Genomic DNA, 18325 nt, shown 5'->3' on the forward strand with positions numbered 1-18325 from the left:
GCTATTCGCAGTACCACCAGAAACCTCTGCACCACAAGGGATGAGACCAAGTTAAAGCAGCACAGATGTATTTGCACCCATCGTTCTAAACATGATTGGCAAAGAGATGTGCAAATTCTTCCCAGCACAGCAACATCAAGTCAGATTCAGGGAAGTGACTTTCTAGCTGAATCACACTCTTCATGGCTCTGAGCAGCTACCCTGGAGCATTATTTACCAGATCTCTAATAGATTCAAGGAACTTCTGTTCTCCACACAGACTCGATGGAAGCTCCTGCTGTCCTCCTGATCAGTCTCTGAAAACTGTTTCCATGTTTGTCACACTCCCTGAGTTAATCATTCACTCTCATATAGCACTTTCCAACCATATATCTCAAAGTATCTTACAAAACAGGATCATCCTCATCATTATCCCCATTTTACAGATGAAGAAATTGAGGCACGGAAGTGAAGAGTCTTGCCCACGGTCACTCAGCAAGTCAGTGTCAGGGTGTCAAATTGTTGCTAATTGTATTAAAGGCTTCTCTGAATGGACTCTTTTCAGATTATAGATCACAAATTATCCAAACACTTCAAGCACATGTGTTATCCCATCTCCAGTCAGCATAGCTAGGGCCCTACCAAATTCACTGCCATGAACAACGTGTCATGGACTGTTAAATATTGTCTTTTGTGTGCTTTTACCCAATACTATAAAGATTTCACGGGGGGAGACCACCGCTTCTCAAATTGGGGGTGCTGTCCCAAAAGGGAGTTGCAGTGGGGATTGCAAGGTTATGTAGGGGGGGGGAGTTGCAGTATTGGCACACTTACTTCTGTGCTGCTTTCAGAGCTGGGCAGCTGCAAAGCGGTGTTGCCCACCTCTGACGGCAGTGTCCCACCAGCAAGAATTAAATGTGGTAACACCATACCATGCCACCTTTACTTCCATGCTGCTGCAGAGTGGCGGCTGCTGACCGAGGGCCCAGCTCTGCAGGCAGCAGTGCAGAAGTATGGATGGCAATATCATAACATGCCATCCTTACTTCTGTGCTGCTGCTGGCAGCGCCGATGCCTTCAGAGCTGGGCTCCCAGCCAGAAGCCGCCCTCTCTAGCTGCCCAGTTCTGAAGGCAGCACCGCCGCCAGCAGCAGCACAGAAGTAAGGGTATCAGTACCACAACTCGCCCCTCAATAAGCTTGTGACACCCCCTCACAACTCCTACAACTACAACACCATGAAATTTCAGATTTAAATAGCTGAAATCATGAATTTTTTTTATTTTTAAAATCCTATGACCATAAAATTGACCAAAATGGATCGTGAATTTGGTAGGGCCCTAAGCATAGCACTTAGAATCATAGAATCATAGAATCTCAGGGTTGGAAGGGACCTCAGGAGGTCATCTAGTCCAACCCCCTGCTCAAAGCAGGACCAATCCCAACTAAATCATCCCAGCCAGGGCTTTGTCAAGTCTGACCTTAAAAATCTCTAAGGAAGGAGATTCCACCACCTCCCTAGGTAACCCATTTCAGTGCTTCACCACCCTCCTAGTGAAAATGTTTTTCCTAATATCCAACCTAAACCTCACCCACTGCAACGTGAGACCATTACTCCTTGTTCTGTCATCAGGTACCACTGAGAACAGTCTAGATCCATCCTCTCTGGAACCCCCTTTCAGGTAGTTGAAAGCAGCTATCAAATCCCCCCTCATTCTTCTCTTCTGCAGACTAAACAATCCCAGTTCCCTCAGCCTCTCCTCATAAATCATGTGCTCCAGCCCCCTAATCATTTTTGTTGCCCTCCGCTGGACTCTTTCCAAGTTTTCCACATCCTTCTTGTAGTGTGGGGCCCAAAACGGGACACAGTACTCCAAATGAGGCCTCACCAATGCTGAATACAGGGGAATGTTCACGTCCCTCGATCTGCTGGCAATGTCCCATCTAATACAGCCCAAAATGCCATTAGCCTTCTTGGCAACAAGGGCACATTGTTGACTCATATCCTGCTTCTCGTCCACTGTAACCCCTAGGTCCTTTTCTGCAGAACTGCTGCCTAGCCACTCGGTCCCTAGTCTGTAGCGGTGCATGGGATTCTTCCGTCCTAAGTGTAGGATTCTGCACTTGTCCTTGTTGAATCTCATCAGGTTTCTTTTGGCCCAATCCTCTGATTTGTCTAGGTCCCTCTGTATCCTATCCCTACCCTCCAGCGTATCTTCCCCTCCTCTCAGTTTAGTGTCATCTGCAAACTTGTTGAGGGTGCAGTCCACGCCATCCTCCAGATCATTAATGAAGATATTGAACCAAACTGGCCCCAGGACCGACCCTTGGGGCACTCCACTTGAACACAAAAAAGACTTGCTTAAGTCTTATTGAAGTCAGACTTAATGTCTGTGCTTAAGTGCTTTGATAAAGAAGGCAGTGATTACTCATGTCCTTAAGGCTAAACCAGTACTTAAGTGACTGCTGAATCTGGACCATGACAAATTTAGGCAGGATTTAAACAAACAAGCCACAGCAGAGATGAAAGACTCTGGATCCCTTTCTCATTTTCCTGAATCATACAGAATTAGTCTTGTCCCCTTGTCCATAGAGCAATTATATATACATTTCACATAGTGACCAAGGTTTATTTAGTACACTGAATTTATCCCCATTCCTAAATTCACTTACCCTGAGACTTGACATAATTTACAGACTTTAAACTTTTTTCCTGTAGTCATATTTTCACTTTTTTTTTTTAAGGGAAAAGGGTGGAGAGGGAATCAATCCAGGTTGGTTTGAGGATGGACCAAACATATGAAATCAAATAAATGTAAATGGCCACAGTATCTCCAATATGCAATGAGCCAAGGAGAAGAGTCAAAACAGATTGGAAAAATAACTCTTGTCCAGAAGAAGGAAAATAATTAATATTGATTTTTTAATACTAAGTTTAAAACGATCACATTGATATTTACTGCAAAAAAAAGTTAACAATGACAATTCAATCCATTGCTCCATAGGCACTCAATGAAATTATGCACTCGTTCTTCTCAAGGCTAATGCTAGCAGAACTGATATGACAGGTTGAAGAGAGCCCATTTTGATGGACTGTGACACAGCAGGCAGCCTCATGTTATAAAAACCCCTGAGAACTGAATCCATGTTGACAGAGGATTAACTGCTGTTCATTCTTTTAGGAGGTTAAGAAACTGTATTAGCTGCCTGATAACTACATCCACTGGGAATCAGTCTCCTGCAGTTAGCAAATACACACCTCGGTGAAAGTGCCACCAAATGCTCATTTTAGACAGGAGTGATTAATGGGGTTAGAAACTGGGTTCCAGGGTGGCTTGTGACAGGGCATTGCCAGCAGAGTTGACTGGACAACTTAAAGCCAGCAGAAACTCCTCTATGCATTTCCTATAGATGCATTGCCTCGGGACATCCGCTAAGACTCTGGGTTAACTTAAAAGTACTGAATCACAGATATCACAGGCTCAAGTGAAAAGAAGATCTGGAAACTTACTCAGTTTTCTGCACGACGGGGAAGCTTCCAAGTCGTACATAAGAACTCTGAATTCCATTTTCTTTCCTTCCAAAAATTTCCTTCACGCTGAACAAATCCACCAGGTCAAACCCTGTCCCAAAGTAGATGGTAAAGACAAGACTGATCAGGCTACTGTTCAAACAGCAGAATAATGGGGCAAGCATTCAAACTGTGGTCTTGTGTCTGTTCAACCATGGATGCTACACTTCAGAAATGGGTCCAATTCCGACTTGGAGAAGTTTGAGTATAATTCCAGCATGATTTAGTCTGTCAAATTACTCCAAAAAAAATCAGAGTGATAAACACATAGGAAGAGAAAAATCAAACTGCAAAGTGCCTTAAAGAGATCAAAATGACATTTTACATGCACTTATGATGATTATTTGTATTCCCGTAGCGCCTAAGAGTAGATGAGATTCAACTAATCCACGAGAGTCACACAGTTAAGGGGGAGAAATAAACAGCACAGATAAAATCTAGGGAAGCCTTTTACTGGAGAGCAATTAGTCCAAGGGCTTGTCTCCACGCGATTTCTGTACCAATATAGCTATACTAGTTTAGAACCAATCCAACATAGATAAATTGGTGCAATCCTTGTGTGGATGCAGTTATACCAATTTAGACAGGCTTATATTGGAACAGCTTATTATGATACACGTACACTAGGTGTTTCTATTAGCAGTTTAACCACATCAGTTTTTAAACCAATGTAGTTAAATCGAAACAAAAATCGTGTGTAGTCCAGGCCCAGGACAGAGCTATAGGTAGCAGGAGACAGCAAAATATAAACCTAAAGTATGCTGTCTGTTGTTGGTTGGGAGGAGCACCTTTTCAAAGTGCCTGATCCTTTTGTCTTGCATGAGTTTTCCTGGCTCTCAGTACCCTTCCCTCCTGTCCACTCTGCTACTGGACAATCAGGAGGTTAAATAAGGCAGCTAAGATACTTCCAGGGCCTCATGGCTTCATCCCATAACCACTCGGGTGACAACTCTATTGACAGACCTTCTAACATACTGTCATCAGCCCTGATTGCTTCTATAAATTCTAGCAAATAGAGACAACCAGGGACTTGAAAGCTCCCTACTGGCTGTAATATAAAACCAGCATGACCTGTCCATACAAACTTGCTGTTAGCTCATTTCACCCTGCAGCACATATTTTTCATTTACATCAAACATACTGACGTGAGGAAGGACGACGAGTGTTGTCTGTGAGAAATTGTTCGCATTCATTGGCAAGGAAGCTTGTTAGCTGTCCACAAAAGCTAATTTGTGAAGGGGCAGGTTGGATCACTGCCAAAGCTGCTACACAATTCCAATTCAGCATCAGCTGCCAGACTTTTCAAACTATGTAGGAAAAGCTCTGCTATGTAGGTACAAGTGATGGTGATGAAAACTTCCTCCTAAGTATTTCCATCATTACCCTCAGATGCCAAACATGCTTTAATCTTTCCCTGACAACCCAAGCAAACATCCTTATCTTGAGGGATTGTTTATGGCTTTCAAACTGTTACAGTCGATGCAAACGAAGTGTCATATTCAATCATTCACTTCATCTTGCTGAAATCCCTAAAAGAGAGCAGGATCAGAGCTGCTTACGCTAATAAAATAATACAGTGAAACAGATAAGCAAGCTTGTTAAAGCTACTTTGCAAATAAAACCTAATGATGATAATTTGTTATTGTACAGCATGCAGGTAAATTACAGCAGAATCTCACAAATTCACACTAAAGATTGCAAATTACTTTCATTTTGGAGACTTAACGAGGAAATGAACAAACACTGAAACAGAATCAATCTCGCTTAGCAAAAAATACTTTGTTCATTTACCATGACGACCGTAGTTGAAGTTATATTTTAATGATGCTTCAAAGCATATTAGTAAAAATCCTGTGGGGTATAACTTCCAAAAAGAATGAAGCTTTTTTAAGGAGGCTTCGCTGTGTGGTTTCCCATCATGGTTTTCAACTAATAAATTGGCAAGTTTAAGATCGGAATAGCAAGTATTAAGGGGTTTATTTTTAACTAACCCATCCATTTGCTACATAACCCCCCCCTTAAAGAGTTCCATCACATTTTCAAATGAAAATTTTGCATGTACATGTAACACCTACGATAATTTTTAACTGACGAAGAAAAATATATTTTTTCTCAATTTCTGCCCCAGATTGTTTACTTTGTGTGTCTGGAAGAACTCTGGAATGAACCCATCCCTTTGTTGGCTCTAGATCCAGTGCAAAGACAGAGAGGGGACAGCTTGGGACTGTAGGTTCAGACCTCCGTTCAAGCTACAACTCTCTGGTCCGCCGTACAAAGTACCAGGATTAACTAGCTCCAGAGTGGTGAGTACACTGCTAAGGGATGGAGAAGTATGACACTTCCCTTGAGAGCCAGCAAGTGTCTCCTGGCTTCCTTGAGCTTCCTCTGGAGAGGAATGAGTCATGCAGTGTAGGGCTGTTCTTAGCAGGCACAAACCAAGTCCTGGAAGAGAATTATACAACTCTCAGACACATCTCTTAGCTTTCTGACCTTTTTCATGAGTAGAACAGGCAAGCATACTCCAGTGTTGCATAGCATAGTGCATGGATACACTGCTGGTGGCTTGCCACCATCAGCACAGATGTGGTTAGCTGGATGGCTTCTGACTCTGAGCCATTTAATCAGCAATGCTATAAATATGGCAGCTAATGAGATGGATAACACTCTTTGATCATCAGGAGCCTACTTCATTATGCCCACTAAAACATGAGGCTACTGAAAACATCTAACCTGATTCAGTCTCATGAAAAGCAGTGTACCCTGGTCAGACCAATAACATTAGAACAATGACCTGAAAGAAAGGCTCTGTTTCACAATGACAAACTTGACTAGGAAAGTAATTTCTTAGGTGCTGCTCTACTGATCAAATCAGTCCAATGTCTCTTTATTTGCAGTAATAACTCTTTACGGGAAGCAGCCCATTACTCCAGATGCAGACAGCACAGTCTTACTCAGTTACTGCAGGAAGAACGCAGCCAAACGGTGGCACTGGGCACCCTAATTCTCAGGGTTGGAGGGGTTGGAAGGGTTCAGTCCAACCCTCCCCTGCAAAAGACCAACCCCAAACCCAAAATCCCATCCCCAATTTGCTCATGCAAGGCCTTAAAACCTCTAAAAAAGGAGATTCCACCCCCTCACCCACCACCTCCTCCCCCCAGTTCTTTTCCACCTTCACCCTACTAGTGAAGTTTTTTTTCCTAACCAAACCTCCTCCCCCTCAACTGCAACTTGAGACCATTGTTGTCTGTTCTCTGCTCTCTCTGAGAACAGTCTAGATCCATCCTCCTTGGAACCCCCCCAGTCAGGTAGTTTTGCAGCTATCAAATCCCCTCTCTCTTTCTTCTCTTCTTCAATCTAAAATCCCAGTTCCTCTCTCCCTCCTCATAAGTCAGCCCAGCCCCCCCCCTTTTTTTTTCTCTGCTGGACTCTCTCCTCTCTATCTCCATATCCCTTCTTGTAGTGGGGGGCAAAAAACTGACCACAACTCCAGAGATGAGGCCTCACCAGTGCTGAAATGGAGGAATGATCCACTTCGATCTCTGCTCTGAATGCCCCTACTTATACAGCCCAAAATGCCATTAGCCTTCTTGGCAACAAGAGCACACTGTTGACTCATATTCAGCTTTTTGTCCACTGTTCATGTTGTCCTAGTTGTAATATTCAAGAGCACTTCCTTTTACAGCTGAGGTGCCCAGTCTGTGGTCTGAGGACCAAACGTAGCCCTGCAGTACCCTAAATCATGGCCCACAGTCACGATCTTCCTTCACCTGCAGAGTGTGAAGGATTGGAACTGCTCAACTGCAATGTTTCTCTGCTAATGAACCTCTATTAATCTACCAAGGAAGATGCAAGTATTAGCAAATATAGATTTCTCCAGTTATTTGGAGGAGGTTTTCTTAATAAAAGTTTATATTCAGGCACTATGTTCCAGGGGATTGAGCATGGAACTAGGAACTCCTAAATTCTATTCCCGTTCAGAAAGCGACCTGTAATGTTGAGCACGGACAATTTGCTTATCCGATCAGTACCTCAGTTTCCCCATGTCTTTCTGGCAGTCAAAAGCAACTTCTATATCTGGAGTAATTGTCAAATTGAGAGGACAGACAAACACCCGGAATTCACAAGTTATATTATTCACTAGTATTTCAACTCTTCAGCAAAGACAGCAAAAAGCAGCAGCTTCACACAGATAATTAACTCCACTTTCAGAAATCCAGCTAAGCAGTTTGATTCAGCACCTTTAGCTAACAGCAGCTTCTCTGACCATCTCCCAAAACAGTATAGACCCCATTTAGGGTTGCCATCTTTTGAGTGTGTGTGTGTGTGGGGGGGGAAATCAAGGGCATTTCCTGCAAAACATTTAAAGAGCTAATTTGCATAAATCATTTTAAAAACAATTTGCTGATATTTACAAGTAACTTGTAAGGAGTTTTTTAACATTTAAATGCCTTAAATATAAGCCAGAGGATTTAAGTGCCTGGGGAGTGCACTATAGACTAGGATTCGTTAACAGAGCCTCTTGCTATTAACCAATTGCCTCTTGCCCTTGTTTCCATACATACTACAGTTGGGTTTTCATATGTGCTTCGAGTTGACCTAACTCTACTTCCACTGAAGCCATAAGGAGTTTTACCAACAACTTCAGTGGGAGAGAGTCACGCTCATGCTGAGCACTTTTTAAAATCCCACCCCACGGTAAGAAACAAGGATCAAGCAAGCTACTGACCTGTAGTCCCAATACTTTGTACAAGGACTCCCTGCCCATGGTACAAGGAGGCAGGAACTTAGATGGCCATAGGTTTGTAATAATATTAAAACATTCTTCACCTGTACCACCAGGAGCCACCATTCACACTAATTGTTTACTTTGCACCATTTCCTCCAGTTGGAAGGTGCAGTTGGACAGGCCAGTTTCCCTTTTGTTTATGGGCAATTGAATGTTCTGGTTTTTCTGCAGTATCACATAGCAAACATTAGGGGGTCCTACCATTGCAGAACAACCTCCAAACTACAGCTAGAAAGTCTGGATTTTGATCTGAATTCCAGCCTCAGCAAATATGGGAATGTGAGTATCAGGAATTCTGGCTGTGGCCTATCGCTAATGTATGCCCAGAAGATGACCTGTTTATCTCCTTCTCTCTAAAGTGGAGATGCTCATTCACTGAAGCCTTCAGAGTAGCAGCCGTGTTAGTCTATATCCGCAGACTTGTGGCACCTTAGAGATTAACAAATTTATTTGAGCATAAGCTTTTGTGGGCTACAGCCCACTTCTTCGGATGCATAGAATGGAACATATATTGAGGAGATATATATACACATACAGAGAGCATGAAATAGAACCCTGACCGGGGTATTCTATTTGCTACCCAAGATCCATAAACCTGGAAATCCTGGACACCCCATCATCTCCGGCATTGGCACCCTAACATCAGGGTTGTCTGGCTATGTGGACTCTCTCCTCAGGCCCTACGCTAAGACAACTCCCACCTTTTCATGCTCTCTGTATGTGTATATATATCTCCTCAATATATATTCCATTCTATGCATCTGAAGAAGTGGGCTGTAGCCCATGAAAGCTTATGCTCAAATAAATTTGTTAGTCTCTAAGGTGCCACAAGTATTCCTGTCCTTTTCACTGAAGCCTGTCCTTCTAGAACATCTGCCTGAAGCATCAGCAAAACAGAGGGAGAGGCAGATCTGTAGCACCAGCAGATAAAAGTGGAGAGAGAATGGTGCTGGACAAATAAAGAGAAAGCAAAAACAGTGAGCAGCTGAGACTGAAGAGACAGTATAAGAAAAGGAGGATTCAAAGCCATGAGCAAACAGGTAATGGAGAAGAGATGGAGCCAGAGAATCATACACTATAGAGAAAAGGGCTGCTTTAATAGAATAGCCAGCTTTCTGTAACAACAGGAAATAAGACCACAACATTGTTTCCAAGGCAGCATATTTCATCACTTGATCCCATATTCATAACACTCCATTCTATTTATTGTATTGTTCTATTTATCTCTTTCAGCATATTCATTCTCTCTTATCCGTTTACCCCTCAGTTTTCAGCCAGTTGCTAGTGGCATATTGAGCCACATTCAAAGTTGGTTTTAACATTCAACTCTTTCCCTTGTCACAAAAGGCTTTTCTACGTTGAGGGCACTCTGCATTTTCTGAATGATGGACATTTGGCTTGATGCCACTAACCTGCTTTCTGCTTCTTTCCTGCTTCAGTGAAACAAGATTAAACAGGAGTTAGTTATTCCTTTGATGTTCTTGCACGCCAGATAGGCTTCTGCCGGTTGAAGTTACCAGAACTATTTATAGTAGATGCCAATTTTAATTAGTTCCTATAGTTTAAAAAGCGTGGTTTGGATTCCGTTAGATTTGTGGTGGTGTGAATTCCCTTAGAAGTCGGATAGATGGCGCTATAGCATACACACGTATCACAATATTAATGTGACAGTTTGGGAAAAAAACTATCCTTTTGGTGTGGAGGGCATCCAGGCAGAGTAACGGAGACAGGGAGCCCCATACATATAGCCAGAGAAGAGTAGCAGATTGGGTGGAGTTTTTTGCAGGTTGACAAAGCAAAGGTGCGGAATCAAGGAATTCTGTACCAATAGCCACAGTCTCTAGTGTTTTCTTGCATGACTTATTTTATATTTGTCTTGTTTGTTTTCAATAAGTGACTATTGAGAGTGTTTGAGAAAAGCTACATTTTGGAGCCTTGCTTCATGGGATCTGATTGCTTGTGGTATAGAGAAACACTGCTACACAGAGAGCTCCAGGAGTACTATGCTTCATAACAGACCTGATCCAAAGCCCACTGATGTCAGTGGAAAGACTCCTAATAACTTCAATAGGCTTTGGGTAAGGCTAATATGAGAAAGGGTGAAGAGCGCACTCTTTCGAACTAGAGTGTTTGCTTTACAGTTCTGTTGGTTCAGAGATATCAGGACGATGGACTCATCAGGGTTACATTAGTGGTAATCCTGTCATGTAACGATATAATGAAGCAGGTCATATGAACGCCATTCACACTGGCCAACCTAATTTATCTCTGGGAATACCTGCTTTCACTTTTCATTGCATGGGCCCAGCAGCCGGACAAGCCCAGGTGAAGACATGGATGTGTTTGGTTGGGTAGTATGCAATTTCAATTGGTTTCCAGGAAATAGTTTTTTGGGTTTTTTTACTATCCACGTAGACCTGAATACTGATGTAGTGTGAATATCCCTGGAGAGCTGATTCATTCCTTGTGTCTGAATAAAGAATTGGAATCCATGCAGTGCTGGGATTCAGTTGCCACTACCAAAGGACCTCCTTTCATGTACTCTGAGCTACTATTAAACATACTGTGGTTTCTTCCTGGACAATGAATTCAAACCTGGCAGGCACATAAGTAACTGCAATACCAATTCCCCTTGTTTATGAGTGTCTTTGAGTGTGGCTTTCCTGCTGCCTAGCTGTATATGATATTGACGCATACTAAGGGTCCAGTTAGATAAACGTTACCCACATTGGAAAGCCCTCACTCAGGTGAGTAGTCCCACTGAAGTCATCCATGTACGTAAAGCTTGCACAATTTGACCCAGGGCAGTGGGGGGAGGGAAGGTAAGAACCTGGCAGTTGCAGCTGTGTCACTTAGGGTATGTCTAGACTCCAGTCCCTGGGTGCGACTGCCTCTCAGAATGACCTATCCAAGCTAGCTTTTATCTAGAGCACTGAAGCCATGGTAATGACCCAGGGTTCTGGGTAGGTTTGAACAGCCTGCACTGATGTTGGTGCTGCTGCAGCTTCACCGTTCTGGGGCCTGAGCTAGCTAGTTTAAAGCTCAGTCAGGTGTGTCGGCTCAAGCTGCAATTACACCCAATGACGGCAGTCTAGACACATCCTGCTTCACTCTGTGATTTTGGGGATGTCGCGTATGTGCCTCAGTTGCCTCATCTGTAAAATGTGACTATTATTTCCCTACCTTGCATGGTTTCCAGGAGATGAGAGGATATTAAAAGGTCTCCAAATGTTGGCAAATCTGGTGGAGATCCATCCTATCATTTCAAAGCTCTTTACATTCCAAGTTTTATGCTAGAATATTCAGATCAGTTAAGGGTTAGTAAATAAGTGGTTAGTGATCACATCTGGTGCGACAAACCGTCTACCCTGACCTATTATAGGTATAACAGTGGGTGGGGATAGGGAAGGGGAAACAGACTGGACAGTGCCAATACAAATTGCTAGCTACATCCTTGCCGCATGTGTGTGGTGTAGCTGCCAACCATTGTGTTTGTGCATCGACTCTCTGCAGCCAGGGATCTGTTACAGACCTCTGTCGCTATTCTAGTGGATCCCACTTGCCTCCCCAGGGGATTGCCTAAGTCGACTAGGATATTGGCAATTTCCAATGCGGAGTGCAAAACTGATGTCACACACCAGGACCCCCTGAACAACGAGATGAGCAACTTTGCACTGCAGTCAACTTTGCATCAGCCGGCTGTGGCTTTTCTCCTCAAGGAGCCATGGTATGCATGCTCCTCTTCCCGGCTGCCAGGCCATGTTTCAGTGTCAAATATAAATAGTTTGAGTAATATTATAATTAGCTGGTGAGTCACTGGCATCTTTGGAATTCCACCCCTATGCTGCTGACCACTGGACAGCAGAGAAGCGATGACAGTCAATCACAGCCATCTCTGTCTATAATTGTAGGCTTCTGGGTTTTACCGTCTCGTATTGCTTCTGCGGCACAATGCCCAAACATCCTTTACTGAGTTATAAATAAGTGGAGATTACAATACATGGTGTTTGGCTTGTTTGTGCCCAGGGATTTCAGTTGTGGGGAAGAGTCTCCAATTAGGCTACTGTGGTCAGTACTACAGTACAACCCAGAAAGCAGACAGCCTGGATGGTCCTCTGCAATGCCACCAGGGGCGGCTCTAGCCATTTCGCCACCCCAAGCACGGCGGCACGCCACGGGGGGCTCTTTGCTGGTCGCCGGTCCCGCGGCTCTGGTGGACCCCCCACAGGCGTGCCTGCGGATGCTCCACTGGAGCCATGGGACCATCGGACCCTCCACAGGCACGCCTGCGGGAGGTCCACCGGAGCCACCTGCCGCCCTCCCGGTGACCGGCAGAGTGCCTCCCGTGGCTTGCCGCCCCAAGCACGCGCTTAGCATGCTGGGGCCTGGAGCCACCCCTGAATGCCACTACAGCACAGAGTGCTTTCACTTACACAGGAATTGGGGTTAATTCATTCTTAAAATGCCATTGAGATCTTTGGTATTCAGGCATTTGTATCTTCTCTTCCCTTGCAGATTTCCCTTCCTGGCCAGCTTATGATTACTTAGTTCAGGACTGTTTCCTCCAAAATGTGGCTAATTCTTGGGACTGTTATTTAATCCAATTTTTTTTTCCTGTAGACTGTCCAGATGTCAGAGATTCCTAAATTCCTAGGCCAAAAGGTGCCCATCTGATCATCTAGTCTGACCTCTTGTCATTGGCGGCTGTGGCACCAATCCCTCGAGGTTGAGGATGATCACTTTCACAGGTTTTATTTGTTATGGGTCCTTTTGTAACTGAGGAGTCCGATCCTTGAGCCGCAGGCTTGTTAGCAAACATTGCAGGTGGTGTTGGAAGTCAGGGTTGGGCCACGATTACTGCATGACAGTCGCCTGTCCTTTCTTTTCTGGCATTTTTCTGAGGCCAGAGCAAGGCGATTTTCCTCAGAAGTAGACATTCCTTCTCTGACAAGTATTCACCAGTTAGCCCTATCCTGGGCGACTGTCTCCCAGTGTGTGGTGTCGATGCCACATCTCTTGATGTTTATCTTGAGGATGTCTTTAAAGTGTTTCTTTTGGCCTTCCTGTTTCTTTTCTCATTCGATGAGTTGTACACTTACCAAAACAATTGCTGTACACCCATCAGGCAGGCGCACACAGTGCCTGCTCCACCTCAGCTGATGCTGGATAATCAGGGTCTCAGCACTGAAGATGTTGGCATCTGTGAGGACACTGACATTAGTGAAATGATTCTCCCACTTTATGTTGAGGATCTTCTGAAGAAAGTGCTGGTGCTGGTGTTCCAGATTTTTCAGGTGCTTTCTATAGGTCACCCAAGTCTCACAGCCGTAGAGGAGAGTTGGGATTACCACCGCTTTATAAACTAAAAGTCTAGTGTGTGTTCTGATGTTGTGATTGCTGAACACCCGGAGAGACAGTCTGACAAAGGCAAGGCTGGCATAGTGAATTCCGTGCTGAATCTCGATGTCTATGTCTGCCCTCTGTGAGAGATGGCTGCCAAAATAGGCAAAGTATTCTACATTTTCCAGCTCTTCTTTGTCGATGTAGATTTTCTTTGACCGGGAGTGGGCCAGTGGAGAACTTTTGTTTTGTCGATGTTCAGAGTTAGCCCTAGATTTTTGTAAGCTTCAAAAAAGCAACTAAGGGCTGTTTGTGGATCCTCCTTTGAGTGTGCAACTACAGCAGAATCATCTGCGTACTGGAGTTCGGTTATTGTTGCCGATATTACTTTAATTCTGGCACAGGGACGAGAAAGGTTGAAGAGGTTGCCATCAGTCTCATATAGGATGCCAATGCCCAGTGGTAGACGGTTTTGGGTTAATGTTTTCATAGCTGCTAAGAAAATGGAGAAAAGCATGGATGCCATTACACAACCTTGTTTTATGCCAGTTCGGATGACAAAGGGATCAGAGGTAGAGCCACTGCACAGGATGGAGGCAGTCATCTGGTCATGGAGAAGTCTTACAATGGTGATACATTTGCTTGGACAGCCAAACTTTGACATGAATTTCCACAGAGCGTCACGGTTGATAGTCGAAGGCTTTGGTCAGATCGATAAAGGCCATATGCAGCTCCAGGTATTGTTCTTGACATTTTTCCTGGATCTGCCTGGCTGTGAAAATCATGTCGGTGGTGCCTCGTGATGGTCTGGAAGTACTGGGGCTCTGGAAGTACTTCCTCTGCAACAGGGAGCAGGCGATTCAGTAAGCTTCTAGCAAGAATCTTCCCAGCAATGGAGAGGAGAGCAATGCCTCGATATTTGCCACAGTAGGCCCTTTCTCCCTTTTTGAAAACGGTGACAATGTTAGTGTTACATAAGCCAGCAGGAATTTCTTCGGTGTGCCAGATTTTGAGGAGCAGGAAATTAAGTTTGTTAGTGTTTCTCCTCCCACTTTGAGTACTTCAGCTGGTACGCCATCAGGACCTGGTTCTTTATTGTTTTTAATTTGCTTAATTGCTTTGCAGAGCTCCTCTGGTGACCTCTTATATAACCCAGACCACAGAACTTTACCAAAAGAATTCCTGTGCGAACTGAAAGCAGCCAATTATCTCTTTTAAGAATTTAACTAAGCATTTATTGTTGTGGATAAGTGTAATTAATTAATGTATGATGGATAGGTTTAAGCAGGATAGGATCAGATGAGTATAAGGTTGACAAGCATTTATAAGTGATGAGTGTGTATTAAGTATGTAAGCAAAGTAAAGCTACAATGCAAAGTTTGTAGGCTGAAGTCTGTAAGATTTCATCTTGGCTATGTTAGTCTTTGGGCCTAAAGAGGGTGACATAAGTAGGTGACCCAGGAATGACCCTGTACCAGTAAAGTTACGAGATTACTGTAAAGAATATGCCAATGGGTGGTGTATGGAAAAGTATGCCACAATATACCTGTCTAGACTGCAAGCCACTCAATTGTAACATCATGAGAAATTCTGCTGTCACCTCAGGTTACCGTGGGGACGTGCGTATATAGATGCTAATGAGAATAAGGGGAACGAAGAGAACAACCTATGAAAAGAGGAGCACCCCAAAATTTATGGGATGTGGAAGTACAGGTAAGGAAAAAGGGGTTGACACCCTTATGCATATGTATGAGCCTTAGTAGGCATAAGTGTTTCTCAGAATAAAAGGTGTTGCCCGGCCTGCATGCTAGGGGGAAGAAACGCCCGGGGACATGCCCGGATGACAGCCATGGATGATGACGATGATGAGGAGAATAATGACTGACACTCCGGGGAGGAGAGAGAGGGGTCTCCCAGCAGGAGATGTGAATCATAGGGTTAAACACCTCACACGCTCTCTCTATCTGCTGTTGTATTTTTAGTATTTGTGGGATTCTTTTTATCTGCTTAGTGAATTTGTTAATAAAGGAAACTGTAATAAACTGGAATTGTTTCTCAGTTGCTCTTAGGGTCTCTTAAAACTAATAATATTTCTGATGCTGTACCCCTCAGGAGACTAAATCTTTAACCAATGCAGTCTAAGACATTGGTTCTCAACCAGGGGGTCTGTGGCCCCCTGGAGACGGGGGGCTGCAAGCAGGTTTCAGGGGCTCCACGAAGCATAGCCAGCGTTAAACTGTCTGGGGACCAGGGCAGAAAGCCAAAGCTCAAGCCCCGCTGTGGTGGGGCTGAAGTCCAAGCAACTTAGCTTTGCAGGGCTCTCTGTGGCGTGGGGCCACGGGCAATTGCCCTGCTTGCTGCCCACTAATGGTAGCCCTGGGCTTTATATGCAAAAAAACAGTTGCTTTGGCACAGGTGGGCTGTGGAGTTTTTATAGCATTTTGGGCGGGGGTGGGTGGAGGGTGAGACAGAGAAAGGTTGAGAACCCTTGGTCTAAGAGATTAATCAGTAATCAATTCACTCGGACATCTGTAAGGCTGTGTCAGTGGTTCTCAAACTTTTGTACTGGTGACCCCTTTTACACAGCAAGCCTCAGAGTGGGACCCCCCCTTATACATTAAAAACACTTTAAAATATATTTAATACCATTATAAATGCTGGAGGCAAAGCGAGTTTTGGGGTGGAGGCTGACAGCTCGTGACCCCCCATGTAATAACCTTGCAGCCCCCTTAGGGGTCCCGACCCCCAATTGGGGAACCCCTGGGGTATATAGAGCAGACATCCAATCCTGCTTTTAAAAGCTACCACAAACCTTGGTAAATTGCTCCACTTGTTAATGATCCCCACGGTTCAAAATGTTATTTCCAGTCTGATTGTGTCTCGCTTCAGCTTTCACTTTCAGATTTCATTGGGCTGATCCAGTATCCTGCAGGCCTAGCTTAGACTATCTTAAATGGTCCAAAACCAAGTTTTGGAGCTGCAGGAAGCCCCTTCATTTGGTAAGATTGGTTGCATGTGCCAGTGTGTTGTTATATGATGATGATGATGCATCATAATGGGCCATAGACATGTCATCATATTACATCACCAAGTTGCTGTGTATGGCAGGGAGCTATGCCACCCTAGGCTGTGACTCTGTCAGACGCCCCGAGAAAAGAGGGTCAGGGCTAGGCAGTATTTAGATGGACTGAGTATGACAACCGGGAATTCCAAAATTTGACTTTTGATTCTAACAACTTAGGACAAGTCACATAAGCTCTCTTGGCTTAGTTTCCCTATCTGTAAAACAAGAACAGTATGTATCTACTGGACAGGGATGGTGTGCAAATTATTTCATGTTTATACGTTGCCTAAAAAAGACTAAGTGCTATTAAATCCCTTGCCACATACTCTAATAGGTGTTTGCCCTAGTGTCCTGAACTGAGCCCATTCCTTTTTCCTAAAGTCCCGTTGCATTTTCTATTGTGTCTGGTCTTCCCTACTTCCTGGACTAAAGTAAAGTAATTGTCAAGTGTTATGAGCTGTTACTGTTCTCTGTTAAACAGCTGTGGTGTATCACCTGCAGTGTCTCTCACTGCTTTCCTTTGTTCGTTACCTTCCCTCACCTTATCCTGTTTGCTTGTATGGCAGCCTTCCTTGAATGCTGTTGCAAAAATTATCATCATTTAAACCAGGGGTCTCAAAGTACCAGCCTGCGGGTCATCTGCAGCCCAAGAACCTCCCCACTGCAGCCCGCGGAGGAGAGAGACAGGCAGACACGCTGCTGGCAGTCCCCCACAGCTCCCATTGGCTGGGGAAGAGGGACAGAGATATCATCATTAGTTTCCGGGCAGAGTCAGCCATGGAGGCAGCATCCCATTTTTCAAAGATGACTGTAAACAAGTCAAAATACCGAACACAACTATCTGATGCACACCTTGCTGCAATCCTGAAGGTTTCAACTGCTCAGTCACTGAGGCCAGACATCAACAAACTGACAGAACTGAAGCATTGCCAGGTGTCTGGCAAACACTAAAAACTCTCTAGCAGGCGAAGAATTGTATAAAGTTGTATGACAGTTTTATTATTTCTAAGAAATTCAAAATAAAAAAATGCAATATAAACATTTTCTTTTCTGAACACCATCTTCAGTGACATTATTGGCCTGCTGGGAGGATTTGAGGACTGGCACTGGCCCTAAGGTAAATAGAGTTTGAGACCCCTGGTTTAAACTTAACTGACCTAATCTATTTTCCAAATCCCCCACACCACAGCCATTGGGGTAGGTTGATCTCTTGGGATTTCACACTGAATCATGACCTGCTGTTCCTGTGCTCAGACAAATCTCTGTTTCCCCTCAGTTTATTGGATCGCAGACACTGAAGTTTGTTAAAGATGTGAGATCACTGCATAATGCATTGTCATGGGTCTACCTTTCAGGCCTGCCATTGACGGTGTTATGTGCAACAGCCGTATGTGTTGTCCTATGCACTTACTAAGAGCGCAGTGTGCAATAAAAAGATGATAAAAAAATTCCCCAGATGCATTTGTTTCCAACCTCCTCCTCCTTAATGCCATTACTCCCTCCCCCGTCCCCGCACCTGCACAAAGGGAAGGCAGAGGTGTTGTGCTTTAATACAGTTATACAGGGCCTTTGTCACCTCAGAGTTAG

The 18325-nt window shown here is 44.2% G+C and overlaps 1 protein-coding gene across 1 annotated transcript in view; it reads right to left on the reverse strand.

Moving 5' to 3' along the window:
• COL22A1 (collagen type XXII alpha 1 chain) overlaps positions 1 to 18325 on the reverse strand; it is a 310719-nt gene that overhangs the window by 188148 nt on the left and 104246 nt on the right. The window contains exon 6 of the mRNA XM_039526471.1: positions 3489 to 3600. Coding sequence (XP_039382405.1) covers positions 3489 to 3600 — 112 coding nt within the window. The remainder of the gene's footprint in view (positions 1 to 3488; positions 3601 to 18325) is intronic.

The sequence above is a fragment of the Mauremys reevesii genome, linkage group 2 (genome assembly GCF_016161935.1).
Source record: "Mauremys reevesii isolate NIE-2019 linkage group 2, ASM1616193v1, whole genome shotgun sequence".
Classification (NCBI taxonomy): Eukaryota; Metazoa; Chordata; order Testudines; family Geoemydidae; genus Mauremys; species Mauremys reevesii.